Below are 22,356 nucleotides of genomic sequence, written 5' to 3'. Positions count from 1 at the left end.
ATAATTACTTTTTAATGATGACAAATTCAGATTTCTAAAATCCACACACAGTCTGATGTCACCATTCTTCTTCCTTACTAGAACCAAATTTTAGACCCAAGATGAATGCCTTATAGGCTTAATAATTCCACCATCCTTGAGTTTGATCAATTCCTCCTACATTTTAGGCCTAAGCACTAGACTAAAAGGTCTTTGCTTTTGCCTCAACGGTTTTGCATTTGGGTCTAGAGGGATCTCATGCTGGAATAAATCCTCCCTATAAGCCTTCAAATCATCATAGGACCATGCAAAAACATGCCTATACTTGCTTAATAATGCTATCAACATGGATCTCACCTTAGGTGTTATCCTTTTTCCAATGAAAACTCTTTTAGGAGATTACTCAGTCCCTAAATTGAGTTACTCTAAATCTTCATTGTTGACAGCAGAAGATTTGTTTATTTGACTGCCCTGTTATCAAACACCCTTTCTAAAGCAACAGGCCCCCTAGGGATTTTTTTGTCTTTAATCAAACTACTTCATTCCCAAACATTGTATCCACACCATCTGCAACATCCACAAAGGCATGAAAATTAATTTCTTGCCTTTCATATTCATTGACACAATGCAGAAATCTTAACAGATCATCATCATCATTGAACACTTGCCAATTGCAAATGTTATCAGGGACTAATGGTCTTCTCTTAACCTCTATCTTTGAAATTACAGCCGAGGTGATATCATCACTTTTCAATGCCACATTTTCCAAGAAATCATCCATTATATTCTTGGATCTTTCTACCCAATTGACATTAAATGTGTCAAAGAACTCAATTATATCCCAAACAGTATGACAATACTGCTTTTGTCTTTTGTTCTTTGAAGAATACCTTGACCTGGTCTGTGATATAAATAGCTCTGAATCTCCCCAAACTGATAAGATCTTTATGTCGTGCTTAACAACAAGATTGAGTCCTAGTAGCAATGCCTCATATTCCACCACATTATTTGTGCATTCAAATAACAAGTAGAAAGAGTATTTAAAGGTATTTCCCCTTGGTGCAATGACTATTATACCTGCTCCTAAACCCTCGTTACTACATCAAAGTATATCTGCCATAACTCTTTAGGATTGTTCTAAACTTTTGTGTTGCTAGGGAAAGAATTCTGCAAAAGGGGTTGTGTTGGCTCAATTTTGAAGTTTTCCATATCGATATCACAAAAACAGACCATATTGTTTGGGTCAATTTGTTCCACAATTGTATCAAACCTTGAGTCCCTTTCTAACTTGACATCTTGACCATTTACATGGATAGTAGCATAAGACAAATCAAGATGCACATTACCTCCCACCATAACAGTCCACTCTCTTGATAGCAGCATACCATAGTGAGGAGGAACATCCACCACAGTGATCTCTACATTGTAAGTAGCTTCAAGGAAATTTGCTAGCTTGACCTCTAAATCTCTCATAGTCCCTATGATTGGTGCATATCGATTATCGATAGCATAACATCCGCCATAATTGCAATCAACAAACAATCCTAATTATCTCATGACACCCACTGGCATAATGTTTATGGCAGCCCTGAAATCAATGATGCAATTCTTTACAAGCCTGTTATTGATCATCAAAGTCAAATAAAAAGGGTCTACTTGGGATGGGTTCTTAGTTATGGTAGTTCCTACCTAGAGCTTTGGGACTTGCATACTTTCTAACTGTTCCTCATTGACATATGCATTATTTTCTTCTAAGACATTTTTAACACTAGTCCTATGGAATGCATTTGGTACACTAGAGATTAGTGATAGTGCATTATCTTTATGCTCTTGAATTTTCATTATCTCCAATAGAGGGACATAAATTTTAATCTGAGACAAAGTTTGGACCAAATCAAACAGTGGTATACCAGTAATACCTAGATTAGCATCTTTTTGTGTAGTTACTTTCTACTGCTTATCCTTTTCTCTAGTAGCAGGCTTGACATGTATATCTCCTGGAGCTTCTCTGTTAGGCTTTGTAAGCTTCTGATTTGATTTTGGAACATATTGTTGAGTTTCAGTTTCCTTTCATGTATAGTTCTTATTGCCTGCATCTTGGGGAGCTTGTTGCATTTTTGTATCAGGCTGCTAATTCCTCATAAAAAGCCCTCTTGGCCTCCTTTGGTTGGGAAGACAACTCTTTGATCTCATATTATAGTCATTCTTGGCTTGGGCTATTGCAGCCAAGGTCAACTATCTATCTTTTCCTCTGGTGGCCATTTCAAGCGTAACTCTTCTAATTGTGTATTTTCTGCATGAACCTTGAAATCCTCTACATCCTCATTGTCTGAGAAGACCTCTTGCTGATATCCTGAATTCCACATCCTCTGGGTATCAACATCTAACTCAAATCCATACTCTTGAAAGGAAAAATATCTAATGTTATTATGAAATGAACCAACAGAAATCATGTTAACCATATGATCTTTCTCAAAGCCTTCCTCCATGCAACTGGCATAGGTGTCATATGCATCTTTCATGACCTTTGCAACTGCACATTGGTTTTGTGCATGGGGTAGATTTCATACAACACACCATGGACTCTCCTCAACAAAATGTGCTTCAGACCTCTTAAGAGCATCCGATGTATCTTAGGTACCTGAAGGCTTTGGGTTGGTAGTCACACGTTTTCCATCTTTCCAATTTGTGTTATAGGGCATATCATGCAATCTTGACCTATCGTGTCTTGGATAGTTTTTTCTATCATGAGATAATCCCTTTTCATTTCTAGATATTTTATAATTCAGATCCTTGAGGGCATTCATAACCTTGTCCATTTTATCTTCCTCTTTTGGCTGTTTGGTGTGGTGCCCTCTAGGGTTGGCAAGTTCCTCACATCATCTCTCTTTGATGCCTTGCCAAAAGCCTTTATGTTGTTCTCTATGGTAAGAGCCTCCTTACATGCATCACTGAGAGTGGGAGGGTTCCTTGACCTTAGTTCATATCCAATCTTAGGATCAAAAGCATCATAATAAAACACCACACACGTGATCAAATGGTTTTAACTAAGGTGGGATCTTATTGAATATATTGATGAATCTATTATTAAAACTTGCTACTTCCTAATAAGATGCTTTCCTTATACTGGTTATTTCACAGAGGGAAAAATTTTGATCTAAGTGATCAACATATTGGTCTTTGAACATTCTCTTGAAGTTTTGAAAGGATCTGATAGACAAGTCAAGCAAACTTTTGTACCATTCCCTAACATCATCTATAAGGGACTGCATAAACATCCTCATGCTCAACCTCAAAATTATCCATCGCATTTTGGAAAGCCCTGATGTGGTCTTCACCAATAACTGCATTATTCCCTGAGAATTTAGGGATGGCATTCCTTAATTCATTGATAATAGCATTAGGATAACCTTGAATCCTAGCAGAATCAATCTACCTATATCTATCTAGCTGCATAGGTCTCCTTGCATATTGATTATGGGGTTGATGATGAATTTGTTGTTGCTAAGCTTGTTGCTATTGCGTGTTTCCTTAATTAAGGTGAGCATAAGGTATTTGATTTTTTTGTTGGTGCAACTGTGCAAGATGTTACTAGTATTGCAAAAATTGCAAATATTGTTGGTAAGCATTCTTTCCACCCATGGTGTTGTATGGAGGGTATTGTGGCAGGGGGAAATACTATGAGTGAAGTGGGAAAATTGGAGCCAGGATACTACCTCCAAGTTCTGGTCTAGCAGGTTGATTTGATACCATGTTCTGTTGTTGGCTAGCACCTTGTTGTTGATTGGTTCGTGTTTGATTAATATTTCTAGGTTGAATACTTGCAGAAGGTTGACTAATGCTAACAGGAATAGAAGACACACTAGGCATCCCAGTAGTCCAGGGGTAAGACATAGGTATAGAACTCGTTGTAGCACTAGGTGTGACAACCTTGGTACCGGCAGTAGTCTGGGTATGACCCACAAACTGAGATGTTGATGTACTAGCCATAGTAGGTTGGGCACTAGCACTTGTGATCAGAGGCATAGAAGAGCTATTTGTGGTAGATACATTTGACAAAGGGGTAGGGCCAGACATGGAGCTAAGATTTCCCACTGTAGACACAATAGGGGGCTGACTTAGATTATTAACAGATTGCCCAGAGATGGATGGGAAAGATAGATGGGATTGAGAATTCAAATTAAGGATTTCTTGGGCCACCAACTCTCTTCCCCTAATAAGCCTCACCATGTCAGCTTGGGCCTTCATTTGATGAACTTCCCACTACAACTTCTCTACTGATTTTGCAGGTGGGTTTGCCGAAGTAGAACACACATTTGAGTCAGTGGGATTGGCTTAGAATGGAGCTTGATATGAGGAAAACTCATGTACAAGGGAGGGAGACTTATTACTTGTGAGTGAGATGTATTTTGACTAAAGTTGGCTTGTGCATTGGCCAGTTGCTCAGCATATCTAGCTTCAGTTTCTCTCTAAAGTCTAACCCTTTCAATCTTAGTATAGAACTGATCTTTCCGAACTTTAGCTTGGATAGGATCTTCATAATAGGGGTTGGAAATATTGTTATCCATGGCTGGGAAGGTATGACTAGCAACGAGACTTTCCCTTGGAGGTGAGTCGTCACTATTGGTATCCTCTACTTCCCTAGCAAAATAATATCCTTTTGAAATATGCTTCCCTTTATCCCTAACTTGCAACTCATAAAGATTCTCAACTGTATTTAGAGGAACTTCTGAGCTAATAGTTCTAAAATATTCAATAGCTAGGGTTTCAATATTACCTCTCATTTTGACAGTCCACCTTTTGCTTATTGTAGCTGAATTTGTGTGGTGGCCTCTTTGTTCCCTCCCTCCTGCTTCTCAGTCTGAGCTACGCTCATTTTGTGAAGCTTTTTGTTTGGCAATAGGTTCACTCCTTCGTGTACCAGTAGTGTTTCCTCTATCACTACTCATATGAACTTCTTAATCTTCAATAAGCTAAATATATTTTCAAAGTCGCCACCCAAAACAGGGGTAATTTTCTTTGCTTTTGTTTACAACAATGACTCTGAGCACTCGGACAAGCTACTAGGTTGGAAGATACAACGAGTATTTTGGCACATTGAGTCCCTAACAGGTCACCAATCTGCTGGTTGCCAAATCAAAAAATCCTCAGACCCTAAGGATTTAGCCACGTTCATATCAACAAGTCTAAGGCTGGATTTGACCAACAAACAAGATTCAGTCACCAAGACTGCAATCTTCAACACTTTTGGCTCTACAAGACCAAGGTGGGTGTACCTTAACAGTGTCTAATGATTCTCATAACTATTCATGGGTTTACATTGTTACATAAAGCAGATATCTCAATGAAAAATATACCAAGGAAAATAAGATAAACCTTCAGCTTTGGCTATAACCTTGATTCACACTTCATATGTCTGCATTGAGATTGGTTATCTAAACTAAAACTACTCATACTACGAAAATATAAAAGGTGAAATAAGAATGTAAAAGGTGAAATAAGGATTCAAGTCTGAGAGCTTTGAACTTGATCAGTGCCTGTCTAGGGTGAACAGATTCAAATCTATAGGATATCAACATCCAAAATAAACACATTCAACACCCATTTGAACATATTATAACTTGCATAATTTGTTCACAAAACCATACATAATGACTGATATTTTCCAATCAAACATGTATTGTAGTAGTTTGAAAATAGAATTTAACTCCTTTGAAAGAGACCAACATTCAACTACACATTCCTACTGGAAAAAGAAAAACTCATATGTCATTGATATAAAAGCTCATACAACACATGGATAGAAAATATGAGACTCACATAAAATGATCTATTTTTCATTAATCATCAAAATAAGAATTTACACTTCAAGTGGACATTTGGAGAAGGGAAATGTTCATCCTTCTTTGTATTTCTTATGACCTATGTACATTCTAAAACCTCTCAAAGTTTGAGTATCATTCCATCATCATCCTATCATCATCTTCACAATGGCCTTGAATTTCCTTTTATAACATTAAGGGAGCAAACAAGCTTCGGATCAATTGTGACATCCGTCAAAAACCCTAATACTATCTTTCACAAAATGTGGTTAAGTAGCTTAAGTTTTCTTTGCATATCAAATCTTCAAGATTCATTAAATGGAGCAACTTGTATAGACCTGATATGAAGCCTAGACCCGCACTATTGATGAAGTCTGTCAAGTTACTCATTTGCACTCGCATCAGCTGTAGTTATGATCAAAATTATCGAAGTTGGGTCCGATACATTTCAATTGGTAGGAAGTAGTTGAGCATTTGTATTAGTATTGTCAAAAATGCCAACCTATAACTGGAGAAACAAATACGATCTTACCTACTCCTCCTCTGGTTGTTCTTCCTCTAAAGAACAATATTTCTTGTGCCAGATATTTGTCATTAATTGGCCAAACAAAAGATTCCAGGCCCTGCAACTTATTCATTGCCTCTTTAACTCTCAGAGAGGGCATGATTATTGTTTATAATGAAAACTTATGATAGAGGGAGTCCACATCAATAATTTTATCAATAATTAGGTTGTAGGCATTCTCCTTATTTGGTTTTTCTGCCAACACGTCCAGAACCTTATTTATTGCAGCTGCAAAATCATCTCTCCACCAAGCGAGATCTTTCATATGTCCCTGATTTGTCAGGATTGGGGGAATGTCCCACATTTGTAGGCCTCTGTATGATCCAATCTTTTATGTCAGAGCCTTCTTTTCTTCTTCTACGTGGGGGAGTTCTTTAATCAGTAAATTGAAATTCTTCCATGTGGTCCCCACAAGTTGTGGTGTTGTAGGATCATTTTTTATTGCAAAAAGAATCTTTTAATGGTTGCCCCCTGGGGAACCATGTGGTCCTAACGAGTTGAAAGAATGAAAGAATGCTATCAATCTGATCACTCAATTGCGACACTAAAGAATAAGAGGTGTGGACCTCATCTCGACAGTCAAGGACCCTATTTGAGATCTGCAAAATTGTAGATTTTCTAACATCCAATTTTTTTTTCTCAGCCTCTTCTTTTGTCTTTCGTAGTTCTCATCCTCTCCATCTCTTCGGGCTTAGAACCCATTTTTGAATCTCTTATTGCTAAGTCACTTTTCAACTTAGCATTTTCAATGAAAATCCTTTTATGATCAACATTTAATGCTACATGTAAAGCTTTGAGCCTTTCATGTTGCTTTTCTTGTTCCTCTACAACTAATTTTGCAAAATGTGCAAGATGCATAGATACAGGGGATGCCTTTGTTGCAGTGGTATCAGCAAAAGTTCTAATCACTGCATCACTTGTTTTATGCTCTACTCCTTTCAAAACAACAGACTTATCCGTAGTAGGAGCTTTAGACCACAGGGCAAAAGTGGTTATACTTGTATTTATTTTTTACCCATGCTCCCAAAATTCTTATGCATATACTGGGTCCTCTTGCCTCATTACCTGGTCTAAGAGAAAAAAATTCTCAAGGTCCCATCCTGACACCAAGAGAATAACGTTCTTCTTCACTAACTCTCTTCCCTCATCAGAAGTACATTTGACACTATTTTTATCAAAAAATTAGATTTCTTCCTTAGATAGATCTTTGAGTTTCTCCCTCGGTTAAAAAGACTTAAATTCATCTGTATTAACAAAATTGTCATGTTTGTGACATCATCTTCAGTGATCACACTTAGGATGATTGCCTTGTCTAGATCAACCAAAACCTTTGCAGCTTCATCTTCACTAAATGCATCATGAGGAGGAGATGGAGGTGGTACATTGGTGTCTTCTTCTACTATTATATCAACAAAGTCAGAGATCTTTGCCTTCCCCTTTTCCACATTCCTAATTACCTTGGGAGTTGGTTGTTCTTCTCTTTGGGGTCCCTATTGTGGTGTATCCTTTGAAGATTCTCCCCTTAAAACTACCTTCCCCTTATATCTTACTGAGGGGTCAAATGTGTGCCTTTCTTCTTCTACCATGTCCGGGTTGTTTGACCTGCCTCCTAGCCAACTCATCTTCAATTAGTTTGTCAAACATTCTGACTTTGTAAGACATCCTGGCAAAGTCATTGTGGATGTTGGCACAAAATCCCTGGAACTCAGGGTCCTTTTCTTTCCTTTGTCTTTCCAATTTGCTCAAATAGTTTCATTTCCTTCTTCTCTACAAGGCTTCAAAGTGATAAGCATTTCTAATTAAATCTTCATTTTCATCAAAATGGTGGGTGAAGCCCCTCACCCTCAGCTTATTTGTTCTAACATCATTTATGTAGCCTTCGAGGTCATAATGCCTTGCTTGACCCACCTTGAGCTTGTAATTGTTTACAAGGAATTTCTACACTCTATCCAGGGTGTCACACCCTACATTGAATTTTTTATATCTCACCATCCGAGGAAGATGATGCCCCTTCCTTTCTGTTCTTATTTGCTCTTTCTCTGACCACAACATCTGCCAAATAAACTCAATGAATGCAAGCCTAGGTGAAACTGTGATGGGCAAAATATGTGGTGCTTGATTGCATCCATACATCCTTATTAATGAACAATTGGAATAGAAGAAGAAATCCCCAAAATTATGGGTTAAGTAACCATCAACATACTCTATGCCTTCAACCCTAGCACTCTTGACCCTTAAAATTTGTACAATGTCCCTTGGGAGACTAGTTAATGTAACTCCCATCATCATCAGAATTCTCATAACAAAGCAATCAAAGAATGTACAATAATTTGAATATTTGGACCCCTATCCCATGTTTGGGTCCACCTCTGGATTGGCCAACTTCTATGTGTATTTGGCTCAAAAAGGTTTACCTTGAAGGACTCCTCCCATCCAAGTCTATTCTAATAAAGAATTAAATGGCACAACAATTAATAATGTTTAAATTCCAATCCTTCCTTGAGGTTCCTTGCTTTAATCAAGCCCTCATGCAAACTATCCTGAATAATCTCAACAAAATCATATGATTCATTGTAATCAGCATGTTGGATTCTTATTGCCATCATCATGTAATCTATTGGCATTACTATCAATCCACAGTCCTCTCCCAAAACTTGACAAAGGGCATAGTAGGTTTTAATAAAATAGTTTTCAAAAAGGGTGAGGTCTAGGGGCTCCATTTCTGAGTTTACAAGGTAACTCTTTCCTCCTTTATAATTTTTTTTCAAAAAGAGTGGTAAAATCTTATGTCTGTAGAAGTCCCTCTTAGCATAGTATTCCTTTTTCAGCCTATCATTGTCTATTTTTTTGAGAGCACTCCTATCCAAATCAAAACACTCAATGATAGCCTCCTTTGATACATCCACCAAGTCATGGCATGTAGTTGTTTTCGCTGTCATACTTTGATTATGATAGTTTTTGGCCAATTCCCTAATCAACATTGGCTCCACAAAAACATTAGGGACCACCAAATTCCCCAAATTCAGTCTCCATGGGTTTGAGACTGGGATAAACTTATCCCTATTTCCATATAAGTTATAAAATATGTCCCACCCTCTATCAGTGATGTGGGCACCTCTACATCCTGATTCACTATCTCCAAATGCAACCTTCATGCCCTCCTACATTATAGAGCCCTGAAACAACTCTAACAGATCCTGGTGGAGGCTCCTTCCCTCTCTTTTCTTCCTATGCTCCATCTCCTCCGAATGTTCCTCTACCTCCTCAATTTTTTCTGCAATCTTTGCAGAGGCTAATGGAACTAATGGCTCTGCAGATTGTTCAGATTGAGCGGGAACTTGCTCCCCTTCTACAGAGGTCTATTGTGTTTTCTTAGAGACTTTGGGTGTAGTCTTCTTTGCAGTAGCCTTCATCTTCTTAGGTTAAGAAGCCTCTCCTTGTGGATTTTGTTCATCAGTAGGTGGATTCTCAGCAAATGAAGCCTCTGCAGGCGACTTTTGGGCAAAGGGCTTTGCAGTAGGTTTTCTCCTCTTTGGGGTAGATTTTCTTGCTTTTGGAGGAGGGTAAGGCTCGTTTGATGGTTCATCGTCAGTGAAGACTACAACAGTCTTATCTACCCTCTTCCTTTTGGGCTTAGGAGGGTTTTATTTTGACGGGGCACTTGGTTCAGCTTCAATGGCAGCAGTGGCAGCAGGAGGAGGGATTGGATTATTCAAAGGTACACTAGCAATCTCAGGCACTAGGTAAACTGTGGTAAATGGAATGGCATGGGTAATTTTGGGGTCAGAGGAGCTTGTTGCAGCTTGTGCTTTTGAGGCAGACGAGGTGGGAGCGCTTGAGGAGGATGTCATTTTCACTTTTTTTAAATGAGAAGAACACAATTCAAGCAGACAACAAACTCCCACAACTAGAGCAATTAACACAATTGTTTCCTAAACCCCCCCCCCCCCCCCACCCGCACCCCCACCCCCGAACAATTCAAGACACAGCCTTTTCAAAATGACAATGTATGGTTTTATCGGTTACTAGTTTAGGACGCAATTTGGTTGCTTTGGTTGCACTAGTTCTCTCTTTGATCACCTGGAAATCGCTCTAGTTACTCTATGGATGTTGTGTGCTTGCAAATGACCCTTGAAATTCACTTTTATGGCGCATGCATTGATCGCCATTAATTCATACGTGCATGGCACCTAAGGTTGGTGGCTTGAAATTTGAATTCGACCGTTGATTGCACGAACGAATGGCTAAGATTACCCCCTAATTGTCATTTTCACTGTTGTCATGGCACATAATTAATCTCCTTTGGCCACATTTAAATTCTAAGAATTCAAAAGTTTATTGCCCTTTCATGTTCTCTTGCGAGATAGCAGGGAGAACTATGTTCTCTCTTTGAATACCCCACATCACCTTCCTAAAATGAACTATTCCCCTGCGGGGAAGATCCTCATCATCATCGTTGCACATCCCGGTGGCCCGCATTGGACATCTCCTCATTCCAAAAGAATGCATCATTCTTTGTTTCATGTACCACATTCTACAAGTGCGGGATAGCGGGGACAACCATCCCCTTCTATCCCTCTTATCCCGCATCACATTTCACAAGCTTCTTTTACCCCTGTGGGGTAACATTTGTTCACTTTTCACACGTTCCTCATTGTCCCGGAAGTCATCCCGTTTGACTTGATTCTGCTTCGGCCTTTGTATTTTTGTCTTCATCGTCGCGAGATGGCGGGGAGTATTGAATCCCTTAACCATCCATTCCCCACACCACATTTCTTATTTGCATCTAAACGTTGCGGGGCATGTGCTTCTTTCGATCACCTTCATTCCCGCTCTCCCGCATCGACATTAATCTTCTGCCCCTTGGTTGCAAGGGAATCCCTAGGTGTTAACCCTTTTGTTGTCGCGCGATAGCGGGAATAATGCATTGAATCACCACCTCTTTCCCCGCAGCACTACTTCCCTTTGTTTCATCTTCTCGCGGGATAAAATCTTTCATTAATCCCCATAGTTCTCGCCAACCCGCGTGGGCATTGTATTTCAATAAAGGGCTTATTGGCATTTCTTCTTCATCATTACCGCGGGATAGCAGGGAGCATATACCTGTTGGCCATTTCCTTCCCCGCATCACCTTTTGTAGGGTCTTTTCAATTGTGCGGGATAAGAAGGTCATTAAAACCTCACTCTTCCCGCTCTTCCATATGGGACATAATTTCTTCACTTTTCTTCATTCCTGGTAGAACATCACTGATGCTCCTACGGGATGGCGGGGCCACCCAATTCCTTTCAACACTTAGCCCGCAGCACCAATCTTCTCCTAAATTAACTCATGCAGGATAAGGATGGCCTCATCTTTTCAGAGAGTCGCGCGGGATAGCGGGAAGACTTGTTCGTTGCTCATATGCTAAGCCTACGACGTTTATGAGCTCAACCCATGAACCCTGTGGGGTAAAGATTTGGCATATTTTCTTTAGTTCCTGTTGTCTCGTAGGATAATCTAGCTACCCTTTCATTTCATTAAAACAACATCATGCGGGATAAGCATTTGCACTACTACCATCCTGATTTATTAGCCCATATGGGCATCCTTGCCAATGAGAAGGTCGTGCGGGGCAAGTCTTCCTTTTAGCAGTAATACTTGTCGGTATCCCACGTGAGTAGAGCTATGAAGATGGCCATTTTAAGTAAACTTTTGTGCACGTGGAGACTTGTGAAGGGTAAAGGGGTTGTGGCCTAGAGAAATATTAAGACATTTTTAAACATTGCGACCTAGGCATCAAAAGAAAATACAAACATGAAACATTGTAACGATCGACCCAAAAGGGAAACTAGGCACACAAGGCCGGTAAACCCACGACCGTGGACCTATCAAGTAACAATTTAAATCATGAACACCGGAAATCAACGGTCATCATCAAAATATAACAAGGCCCATAGAAAAACAAAGATAACTTTAGTATTTTAAAACCCTTGTAAAGCCCTAGGCTCATAACACAAACACAGTGGCTCTATAGGTGAAACTTTGATACCTCCAACAGATTCTACTATGGAAGAAATTGTTGATTGTGGTGTTGCCTCTTTTTATGGATTGGTCATTGGAGTATTAATTGATTGTGGAGGTTAGTTGTGTTTTTAGTTTTTCATTAGCATCTTTGTTATTATGTCTACCAAGAGCTCATGGGCTATGCATTGACATCAACTAATGGTAGTTTGTGTTTTTTTAGTGTTGGTTGGTTGGATGTATAGGATTTTGGTGTTGTTTGGGTGATCTTTAGTGAGTACCAAATCAGCTTTATGGCTCTATTGCATTTATAATTTTGATTGTTCACTATGTGATGCTCTCAATCCATGGTTGCTAGTTAGTGTTATGCTCACAATAAAAGGTTGCCAATCAATGTGAAGCTATTTTTGGTACTTGATTGGCCGCCCTATCCTTGTGGTGATGGGGTTTATCTTAGGCTTTTTTCTTTATTAGCATATTATAGTATACCATTTCAATAGCAGCTTGGCCTATAATGTCCCTTTTTGGGATATTCCTGAATTTTGCCCTAAAACAATAATTCCAACACAATATTAGAATTGCATTATATTTATAATAAATATAACTTTATCAAAAATGATGAAATTTTATTATGATATTCAATTTATACATCTATGAATAATTCTAAAAGTAGAACATTCTGCAATAATTCTTCTTCAAATTGTCTTGCCAAAGATCAACAATACTCAAATCAATAAATCATAGCATAATATTGAATTGATCAAATCATGAATTTCACGTAAATACCTTGCATATATGCTAAGCTAAAAGACCACATCCCTAACTCAATAATGACAAAACGAAGGACCTCATCCCTTGTTTGTCGAAGGTAAGAAAAGACCCCCTCCCTCTAAACCCTAGCTCAACTCGTGAGCCCGAATGTTGTCGAGCGACAATACCAAGGACCTTGTCCCTAGCTTGGCAAAGAGTAGGAAAAGACCCTATCCTTCCAAACCTTAGGCCACCCATGGGCCCAAACCCCATTTGGTTGATAGATACTAACTAGAATTCAAAATTGATATATTGATTGTTTGATCTCTCTTTATTGGCATTTCTTGATGGGTTAATGAGTGGATTCTTAAATGTTACTTGATGAATTATATATGAATATATGACATTTGAATAATTGAAGTTCGTATAATTGTTTGATTGATGATATGATTTTATAAATTGGTTCTTGAATGGATATCTGAATTTGTATATAACAAAAATATATATATATTTAATGATGAATTCTTGAATTGACGATTTTCCCTTTATTAATCCTTCATTCTTTGCTTGGAGGATTGATTTGCCCTTTATACCCATTTCTTGAAGTTGACAGTCACCACCCTTCACAAGATATGAGTCACCACCCTACACAAGAATTGAGTCACCAACCTTCATTGCTGCCTTTATGAATTTTTTTTTTTTTTTTCAAATTGATTTCCTTCATATTCCCATTGATGATTTATGGATGTCCTCAAATGATCTCCCTTTTATATCTCATGTTTGAGGGAGTCACAATTCTTCATTTCATACCTTTTGACCATTCATTAAACTTAATTAAATTTTAATTATATTATTTTTTATATTTTGTTTTTTTAGTCTCATTTAAAAAGAGAACATTACATAGCCACTTACGCTAGTGCCTTTTAGCATTCATAAAAGTTGTTTTATATTCTCAGACAAAGGCCCATATGGATTCCCCAAAGTATGTATTCTCATAAAAACTATTCATATAATGTCTTCAAGTTTATTATTGGAAAACTTGATCCAATTTATAGAACCAAGAAAACCAATGCTAACAATCTAGCACACCTTGTTCAAGAATTACTGGCACATATAGATTCCCCCAAGTATGCATTCTCATAAAAACTATTCATATAATGTCTTCAGGTTTATCATTGGAAAACTTGATCCAATTTATAGAACCAAGAAAACCAATGCTAACAATCTAGAACACCTTGTTCACGGATTACTGAAGTATAGTAATGGTCAAAAAGAAAACTGATGAATGCTGACGGCTAGAGTTAAAATTAACTTTGATGGTGCTTAGCAAGTGAACCTGGGAGAAGTAGTGAACTCTGTGATAAGAGATGGAAATGGTAATTTTGTGCTAGGAGGCTCCAAATACTTGGGGTTAAAACCAAGAATGAAGTTGAGGTACAAGCCCTGCTAGCAAGCCTTCAAGCTGCATATGTAGTGAGGTACACAGGTGTAAAAGTTAAAAGGCATTCTCAAATAGCGATAAATTCAATGAAAAGGGGATCTATATCCAGATTCAAAAATTGAGGTAGTTCTAGAATGTTATTTATTGAAAAATTAAGTTTGCATCTGTTCAAGTGTGGCATTGTTTCCAAGAGTAAAATCATGTAGTTGATTTACCAGCAAATGAAGGGTTGAAACAAAAGGAGATGTACATGGAAAACCATGAGATGGTAGATTGGCCAAACCTCAGTGTGTCTAGATTGAGTCAAGTGTGGGATCATTGGCCGCAGTGCTCATGCGGATGTGTTCCTTCACATGTACAGGCTTTAAATATCAACATACAAACAAGCAATAATTAAATAGGAAGTTAGTGTGGAGCATGTGGGCAATATGAACCATATGTTGGCTATAGCTTGAGGTATCATTTGTGTTGTTCATAACATTGGTATTCTCTTACAGTTTTTTATGATTCTGTTGTGGTTCAGTGATAATGGCAGGTGGAGGAGGCTCTCGTGACCCATTTTGGCATGGGAAGGTCACAAGTCACAAACTCAAAAAAAAGTTCAACAGTAACAATGTTGGTAAGTTCAAAGTTATCCCTGGCCCCCAAGGAGGTGAAGGTCAACAGTAGGAGGGTGTTTGCTTCCTACGGTATCAGTTTGAATTACAAAGCAACAGAATGGAAATATACAGATAACATTTAAACAGCAATTCACCGAATATACAGAATTCACATAGGCCAGAATGATGTCTTTTATTGCATCCAGAAAATTCAGTGCATGATCATCACTGCATGGGTTCCCTTACACTGCAATATAAATAGTACTTGGCGGTTGGCCGAGATACCAACCATCATAACTGACAACTACTCCTACAGGAACCCACATGGCCGACTAACTACATAATAAAGTATTATTCAAGCATAACAAAAAGTATTATTGTATTTTACGCCTAACAGGGGGACAATATTCGATGATTTCTTAAAGTGAAGGTGGCGGTGAATGATACAACAATAAGAGAGAGTTTGTTGGATCTTCTGGTTCGCCCTACTTTGAAGAACAATTTTCAGCAGGCAGAGATGTTGGGTATCCAAGCAAGCATTTCAGAGGAAGAAGTCAAGGGCAAGAAGACTATGGGTGGTTTGGAGATGGATCTTAATTATTAAGGCAATGGATAAGACAGTCTAGGAATTAACGGTAGACATGCAGACCTTCATAAGGTTATAAAACATATGGCAATCTCTCAACATAAAGGTATAATGAAGCTTACAATTGGTTAAAAAATGCAACTTTTGGAAAATGATTAACTGGTTAGGGCTGGTCGGAGGATTAAAATTATTACGGGGTTCAAATCCAATGGGCTGGATAATGTAGTTGGGCCATTAGTTCCTTAGGTGGAGTTGGTTGGAGTATATGGTCAGGCATATGATAGATGGCTCACAGCTCTTCCCAACACTTGTATGTCTCAATGGGGGTGCTTACAGATGCTTAGTTCAGCTTACAATGTATTATTTTGGTCTTGGGTATATGGTTTTTATACTGCTATTTAACATCAGTTGATTGGGTCTAGTAGTAGAATGTCCTTAAATTATTTTTTCAAGTTTGTCAATGCTATCTGTATTAAGTAGTAGTCTAGCTAACGTCCAATAGAAGGGTTGTTCATGCAGTTTCTCTCTTTCTGATGTATGTTGTTAGTAATCTCAGGGACGAGGCACCATTAATAGAACCTCATATATTATCTCAAAAACATTTCTAGTTTCTAAAGAATTATATGGACAACTTGGCATGCACAAAATTTTCATCTATTGTTTTCTAATCAGTAAAGAAAAAAATAAACCAGAGTATACCAATTTGCAGCACATAAGATCTTTCTATATTTTATTGAAGGACTAGGAGTTTCAAAGTTACAAGCCTGTTTTCCTTCATGGTATCAAAGTTGTAATGAACAATTTAAACAAGATTGTACTACTGTATTGATAGACACCAAAGATCTATCAATAAAGATAACTATTCAACTTCTGCGCCAATTTTTCAAAACAGTGTCTGTCATGGTTTGGCCGCCTCCTCATATACACCCTCTGCATATTTCCAATTAATCACCTTCCAAATGTTCTTCAAATAATCAGGCCGTACATTTTTATACTGCATCACCAACATTTTATTAGATGGACTCCATAAGTTGTAAGGGAGAAAAAAGCAACAAAAGTCAAGCAAATGTCTCATAGTAAAGCAAACAAATACCTGTCAATTTTGCTATTAATATGAAATTATATTATATTAAAATCCACATGTAACCACTGTATGTCAATTAGACTTGAAAGCAACTAATAACAATGGTACAGGCTAATCTTCACACAAAATGGCACTCCAAAAAACCTCCCAGCTCTGCAAAACACAGCATTTTTTCGTCGGATTTTTTGTGGTTTAACAGTAAAGGGGATGCAGAGCATGAAGATTTAACTCCTGAAAATTTTGCAGAAATCCATTGTCTTTTGAGATTTTTGAAAACTGTACGGCCTGCCATTTTGTGTGGAGTTTAGCCACTTCCAATAACAATAGCGAGGAGTGATTTCCTACAGCAAAGTCTATGAACAAGAAAGACAAATCAAAAACCTAATAGAACAGTTAATTTGAATGAGCATAAAATCAAAATTGTAAATCATAGAGAAAAACTAAAAGAATTGAAAAAATATATTATATTAAAGTCAATGAACAAATATATCTCAATATAATATAAACGTGCTGTGGTGAAAAATAACCCCAATGAATTCAAAAACAGACAGATAAAACATCAAAACAACAATGACAGCAAAAGCAAAGTGTGTAAACACTATACATCACCCCTAAGTGACACCAATTTAGTCATATAAGATCCCTGTACATATAATAACAATAGCGACAAGTGACTGCAACGTCTATGAACAAGAAAGATAAAAATAAAAGACCTAATAGAAGAGTAAACTCAAATGAGTGTAAAACCAAAATTGTAAATCATAGAGAAAAACTACAAGAATTCAATTGAAAAATTATATTATATTAAAGTCAATGAACAAATATATCTCATCGAAACACAAATGTACTGTGGTGAAATAACGCCCATGAGTTCAAAAAATGACACATACAACATCAAAACAACAATAATGAGAGCAAAATCTAAGTGTCTAAACACTGTCCATTATTTAAAAGAACAAACATCACCCCCAAGTGAGACACCAATTAGTCATATGAGATCCCCCTTGAAAAAACCAATAAGAAAGCTGTTTTCCATTTACCTTATATAAAGTTCATTATTTAATTCCTAGGTTTTCTCTCCAGTACCAAGCTTTAAAAGAGGCTATGAATTTAAGGTGAAGTTAAGGTAATTTTCTTTTTAGCTGGCCCTTTGGGTGTAGTGTGAATATTAAGACCAGGTGTCTTATTGCAGCAAAGGCTTGGTGTTTCTTACACAATGGCAGGTGGTGAGTCCCCCTGGATCACTACTTAAAAAAGGATTTTCAATTGTAAAGAGGTTGTACATTTACAGCTGGTGAAGGCAATTTTAGGTGAAGAAGGCTTGGCAGATATGGGATGCTTTCAGTCGTACTATGATTCTCACTGAATTCAGGGAGAGACTCTCTAAGGCCGTTGTGAACGAAGAGATAAGGGCTTGTTTGTTGAAGCTCCTAGTTCAAGGTTAAAGAAGAGGATGATGTAAAAGGTGGTGATCCTTTTGAGGGGAGCCAAGTAATGTACTATTATCAAGCATTCAGATTGAAGTTTCTATTTTGCAATTGTAGGAAGATGGGCATGAGCTAAGGGTGGACCAAAAAATATTGGAGGAGTTCTTTCAAAACTTAAGAATGTCAATGCACCATATGAGTTTAACTTCACACAATGGCACACTAGAATTGTTGGGTGGGTCAAAGATGCCATTACTAGAGAATGTCTTCTGACAAGGGTTGTCCACCAAATAAAGATTATCAGAGATGTCAAGGTGCATGGGGCAATGTCAGCCTTGGTGTATTAACATCATTATTGGAGGTGGTTCCTATTTCAAGGAATGGGGTTTATGGTCAAGTTTCTGAGTGTTGGAAAATGGCTCCTCCAGGTAGTCGTTGATTATATGTTTCAACTATGAAGAAGTATCTATTGTTTGATGGCTGGTTTTTAGGTGTCTGTGGATGTTTTGTATTTGATGCTCAGTAGGGTCCGAGCTGATTTTGATCTACTCTATCTGACAGGCATTTTTGTGTATAGTTATTTGAATTTGATGTAAGAGGTGTATGCATCACTTTGGTTACCTATTTTCTCTATTATACTTTATGTTGGTTATGCAGTTACTATGTTGGTATGGTTCCTATATAGGACCCCTCCAATAGAACCCCAGTATATCAATTATAGAAAAAGTTAAAGTAGTCTTAAGGTCACTGCCAAGCAAGACGCCAATTTGGTGTGTGACAACCTGTTGTGACGTATTCACACATCGCCCCATTGCAAATGGGGACCCCTGCTTTTTGCTTTCTAGGGTTAGTTTTCTTGGTCATTTAGGTTCTTGGCTATTAATCTTTGCATTGGAGAGTTGCCAGGGAGATCATTAGGATAGGATGGTCTGCTTAGGCTCAAATGGGTCAGTAGGTGATCCAGGTCAGGATCTCTGTTGAAAGTTTTCTCTTGGTTGGGCCTGGAACTTGCTTCTAGGGTTGAGTCTTGATTGAGTTTTCTACTGTACTGTGCTTGCTTTCCTTCCATCCTTTGCTCCCTCCCTAATGATTCATTGATTGTTTCCCTCGCTCGTTTCTCTAATTCTTGCCCTCCAGCTCCCGTCCTACCTATAGTTGTTCTAGCCGTCCTCGACATTCTATGGGCAACCGTTGGTGAGGAAGTCTTTGTATCATGCTAGGAATCTTGCCTTTTGGGGCCTATGTCATTGAGTTAAGGAAGTGAATGGAGGTATGTAAGCAGGTGTTCTCAAGGATTCTTCCCTTTGAGGGTTTGAGATTGGTACAGTTGATGAATGATGAAGTTCTTTTACTTCTAGGCATTGATTGATATGAAACTGACCTACTTATCCTTGGAAAAGGCCTAACGACCAAGCCTAGACTTGAAAACTTGAGAGTTGAATAAGAATTTGAGCACAAATGCAAAATTCGCTCGACCCTTCCAAAGGGACAGGAGCGAAATCTTCCTTAGCTCCCGTTTGACTCCTATTTTGGACAAAACCTTCGCTTTAAGGTATGGATTGGGAAGAAATTAGCTTGAATTAACCTTTTGGATGCCTTTGATTAAACTTAGACTTAGAAATTTGGAGAACAGGTCAAGAATTTGAGCATTATTGCAAAATTCGCTCATGACCCTTCCAAAGGGTCCAGAGCGAATTTCCTTAGACTCTTCTCTTGTTCCCAGTTTAGACCTCAAAGCTTGCTCCTACGCCTTGACTGAGTGAGGAATGACCTATCTATACCTTGTGAGCAAGTTGGAACGAGATGGGATGAGGAAATTGAGCCTAAAACATGAATTTCGCTCCTGACCCTTCCAAAGGGTCCAGAGCGAAATTCCTCTTTAGGTCCTGTCCTTCCAAGGGTACCTGGGCGAAATTGTTAAGATGTGCTTTTGATCCAACATTTTGAACTAGACGCCACCTTAAGGTGATTTGTTAACATGTCTTAAGGTGAGAGCAATGTGGATGAGGGTGAAGTATTGAACGTTTGAATGATATCTAAGGCTAATTCCTCAAATTCGCTTTTGACCCTTCCAAAGGGTCCAAAGCAAATTTCCTTAGATCTCCCTTCTTTGCATCAAGCTTAGGTTCCAAACCTTTAATTAAGGTTGATTGAACTTAGAGGCACCCTTAGGCATGCATTTGAGTAGGTCATGATCACTAAATGTGAGGGATTTGAGCATAATTGTCAAATTTTGCTCCTAACCCTTCCAAAGGGTCCAGAGCGAAATTCATCTAAGCTCCTGACCCTTCCAAAGGATCCAGAGTGAAATTCATCTAAGCTCCTGACCCTTCCAAAGGGTCCAGAGCGAAATTCTCCAAATGACCTAATTCCTCACTAGAAGCATTGAATGGTGGTCATGCATGGCAAGGAAAGGATTCAAAAATCAAGTTTAAGATAAAGCCAAGTGAAAAGGGATGTGAATTAAGCCTAAAATGCAAAATTCGCTCCTAACCCTTCCAAAGGGTCCAGAGCGAAATCCTCCAAAAGACTTAATTCCTCACCAAAAACATCGAGTGGACATCACTTTGAGAGCAAATTGGCTTGAGTATGATAAGGTAAGGGTGGAAAAGACAAGTCCTAGGCAAGTTGAGTGTGAATAGAGTCTAGAAAAGCAAATTTCACTCCTTACTCTTCCAAAGGGTCCAGAGCAAAATTCATCTAAGCTCCTGACCCTTCCAAAGGGTCCAGAGTGAAATTCCTAGAAAGACTCTCCATTTTGCCTAATGCACTAAAAGAACCTTGTTTTAAGCTAAATTGATGGCGAGTTGACTTGATCATGATAGGAGGTTTGATAAGTTAAGTTCAAGGCAAAGTGATGATGAATGGAAGATGAATGGTGTCAAAAGACAAATTTCGCTATTGACCCTTCCAAAGGGTCCAGAGTGAAATTTCCTAAAACCTCTATTTGCTCCTTGTTTGGGGTCGAAATCTTGGTTCCTAAGGCATGGTTGAGAAAAGATTGATGTATACTTGCCTTGAGAAGTGATTTGAGGCAAAGAGATGATGAATTTGAGGCTAAAAGACAAATTTCTCTCCTGACCCTTCCAGAGGGTCCAGAGTGAAATTCACCTAAGCTCCTAACCCTTCCAAAGGGTCCAAAGCGAATTTCTTTAGGAAGTCTTGTACCTTCCCTAGGCCTTTGAACTAACCTATTCCTAAGAATTTTTTAGGGCAAAAGACTTGTTTTTGATGAGAAAAGGATGAGAAATGAAGTTTTATGAAGGAAAATCAAGCAAAATATCAATTTCACTCCTGAAAATTACAGAGGGTCCAGAGCGAAATTCCTAGGAGGTCTAATGTTTTGCCTAGGCCCTTGAGCGAAACCTATTCCTAAGCAATTTTGGAGGCGAATGATTTGATCTTGGTAAGGTAAGGTTGAAAATGAAGTCTATGTGAAGTAAATTGAGCAACTTTGTCAATTTTCGCTCCTAACCCTTCCAAAGGGTCCAAAGCGAATTTCATTATAGGGCTTGTCCTTCCAAAGGGTCCAGAGTGAATTTCATTATAGGGCATGTCCTTGGAGAGGATCCAGAGCAAATTGATCTTAATGCCTTCTTGTTAATGGTTTGAAGTGAGAAATACCATGTTAGGATGAATATATCATGTATTCTTAATCATCTTTTGTTTGTTTTGCAGGTCAATCAAATCAAGTTGGAGGAAGATCAGGCTAGGACAAGGGCGACCTCTTCAAGTTTCGTCATCATCAAGGACACTTCAAATGCGTGAGAGAGGACTCAAGGTGCTTCAAAGTTGAAATCGCAAGATGGTAGAGAAGAAAGATCTTATAAACACTTCAAGGCGAGGTGAGCTACCAGAGGAGGAGCGACTTGACCGTGAAGAGGCCTCATCAAACACAGGTGAGCCAAGGAGAGGTACATAATTCATCTAGTACATCAAGGATAGAGGAGGATCAACCAAGGCCAGTGCAAGGGTACGTTGAAAGAAGTAGATAGTTTCAGAAGAGTTAATCAAAGTTAGCTTCTCATCATTATCACATTGAATATCGAGAAATACAATGTTCCTTGATTAACCAAGCACAAACGCAAGACAAGGTGGCATC

General features: G+C 38.4%; 1 protein-coding gene across 3 annotated transcripts in view; it reads right to left on the bottom strand.

The window, feature by feature from the left end:
- Positions 1 to 16,445: 16,445 nt before the first annotated feature.
- The window catches only part of LOC131074562 (superoxide dismutase [Mn], mitochondrial), a 77,029-nt gene continuing 71,118 nt past the window's right edge, over positions 16,446 to 22,356 (bottom strand). For all 3 annotated transcript variants that reach the window (XM_058011199.2, XM_058011201.2, XM_058011200.2), the window contains one exon: positions 16,446 to 16,737. In XM_058011199.2, coding sequence (XP_057867182.2) covers positions 16,642 to 16,737 — 96 coding nt within the window. In that variant the 3' untranslated portion in view covers positions 16,446 to 16,641. The remainder of the gene's footprint in view (positions 16,738 to 22,356) is intronic.

The sequence above is a fragment of the Cryptomeria japonica genome, chromosome 3 (genome assembly GCF_030272615.1).
Source record: "Cryptomeria japonica chromosome 3, Sugi_1.0, whole genome shotgun sequence".
Lineage (NCBI taxonomy): Eukaryota > Viridiplantae > Streptophyta > Pinopsida > Cupressales > Cupressaceae > Cryptomeria > Cryptomeria japonica.
The sequence above is the reverse complement of the archived record's forward strand: the minus strand, read 5'-3'. Positions and strand labels throughout refer to the sequence as shown.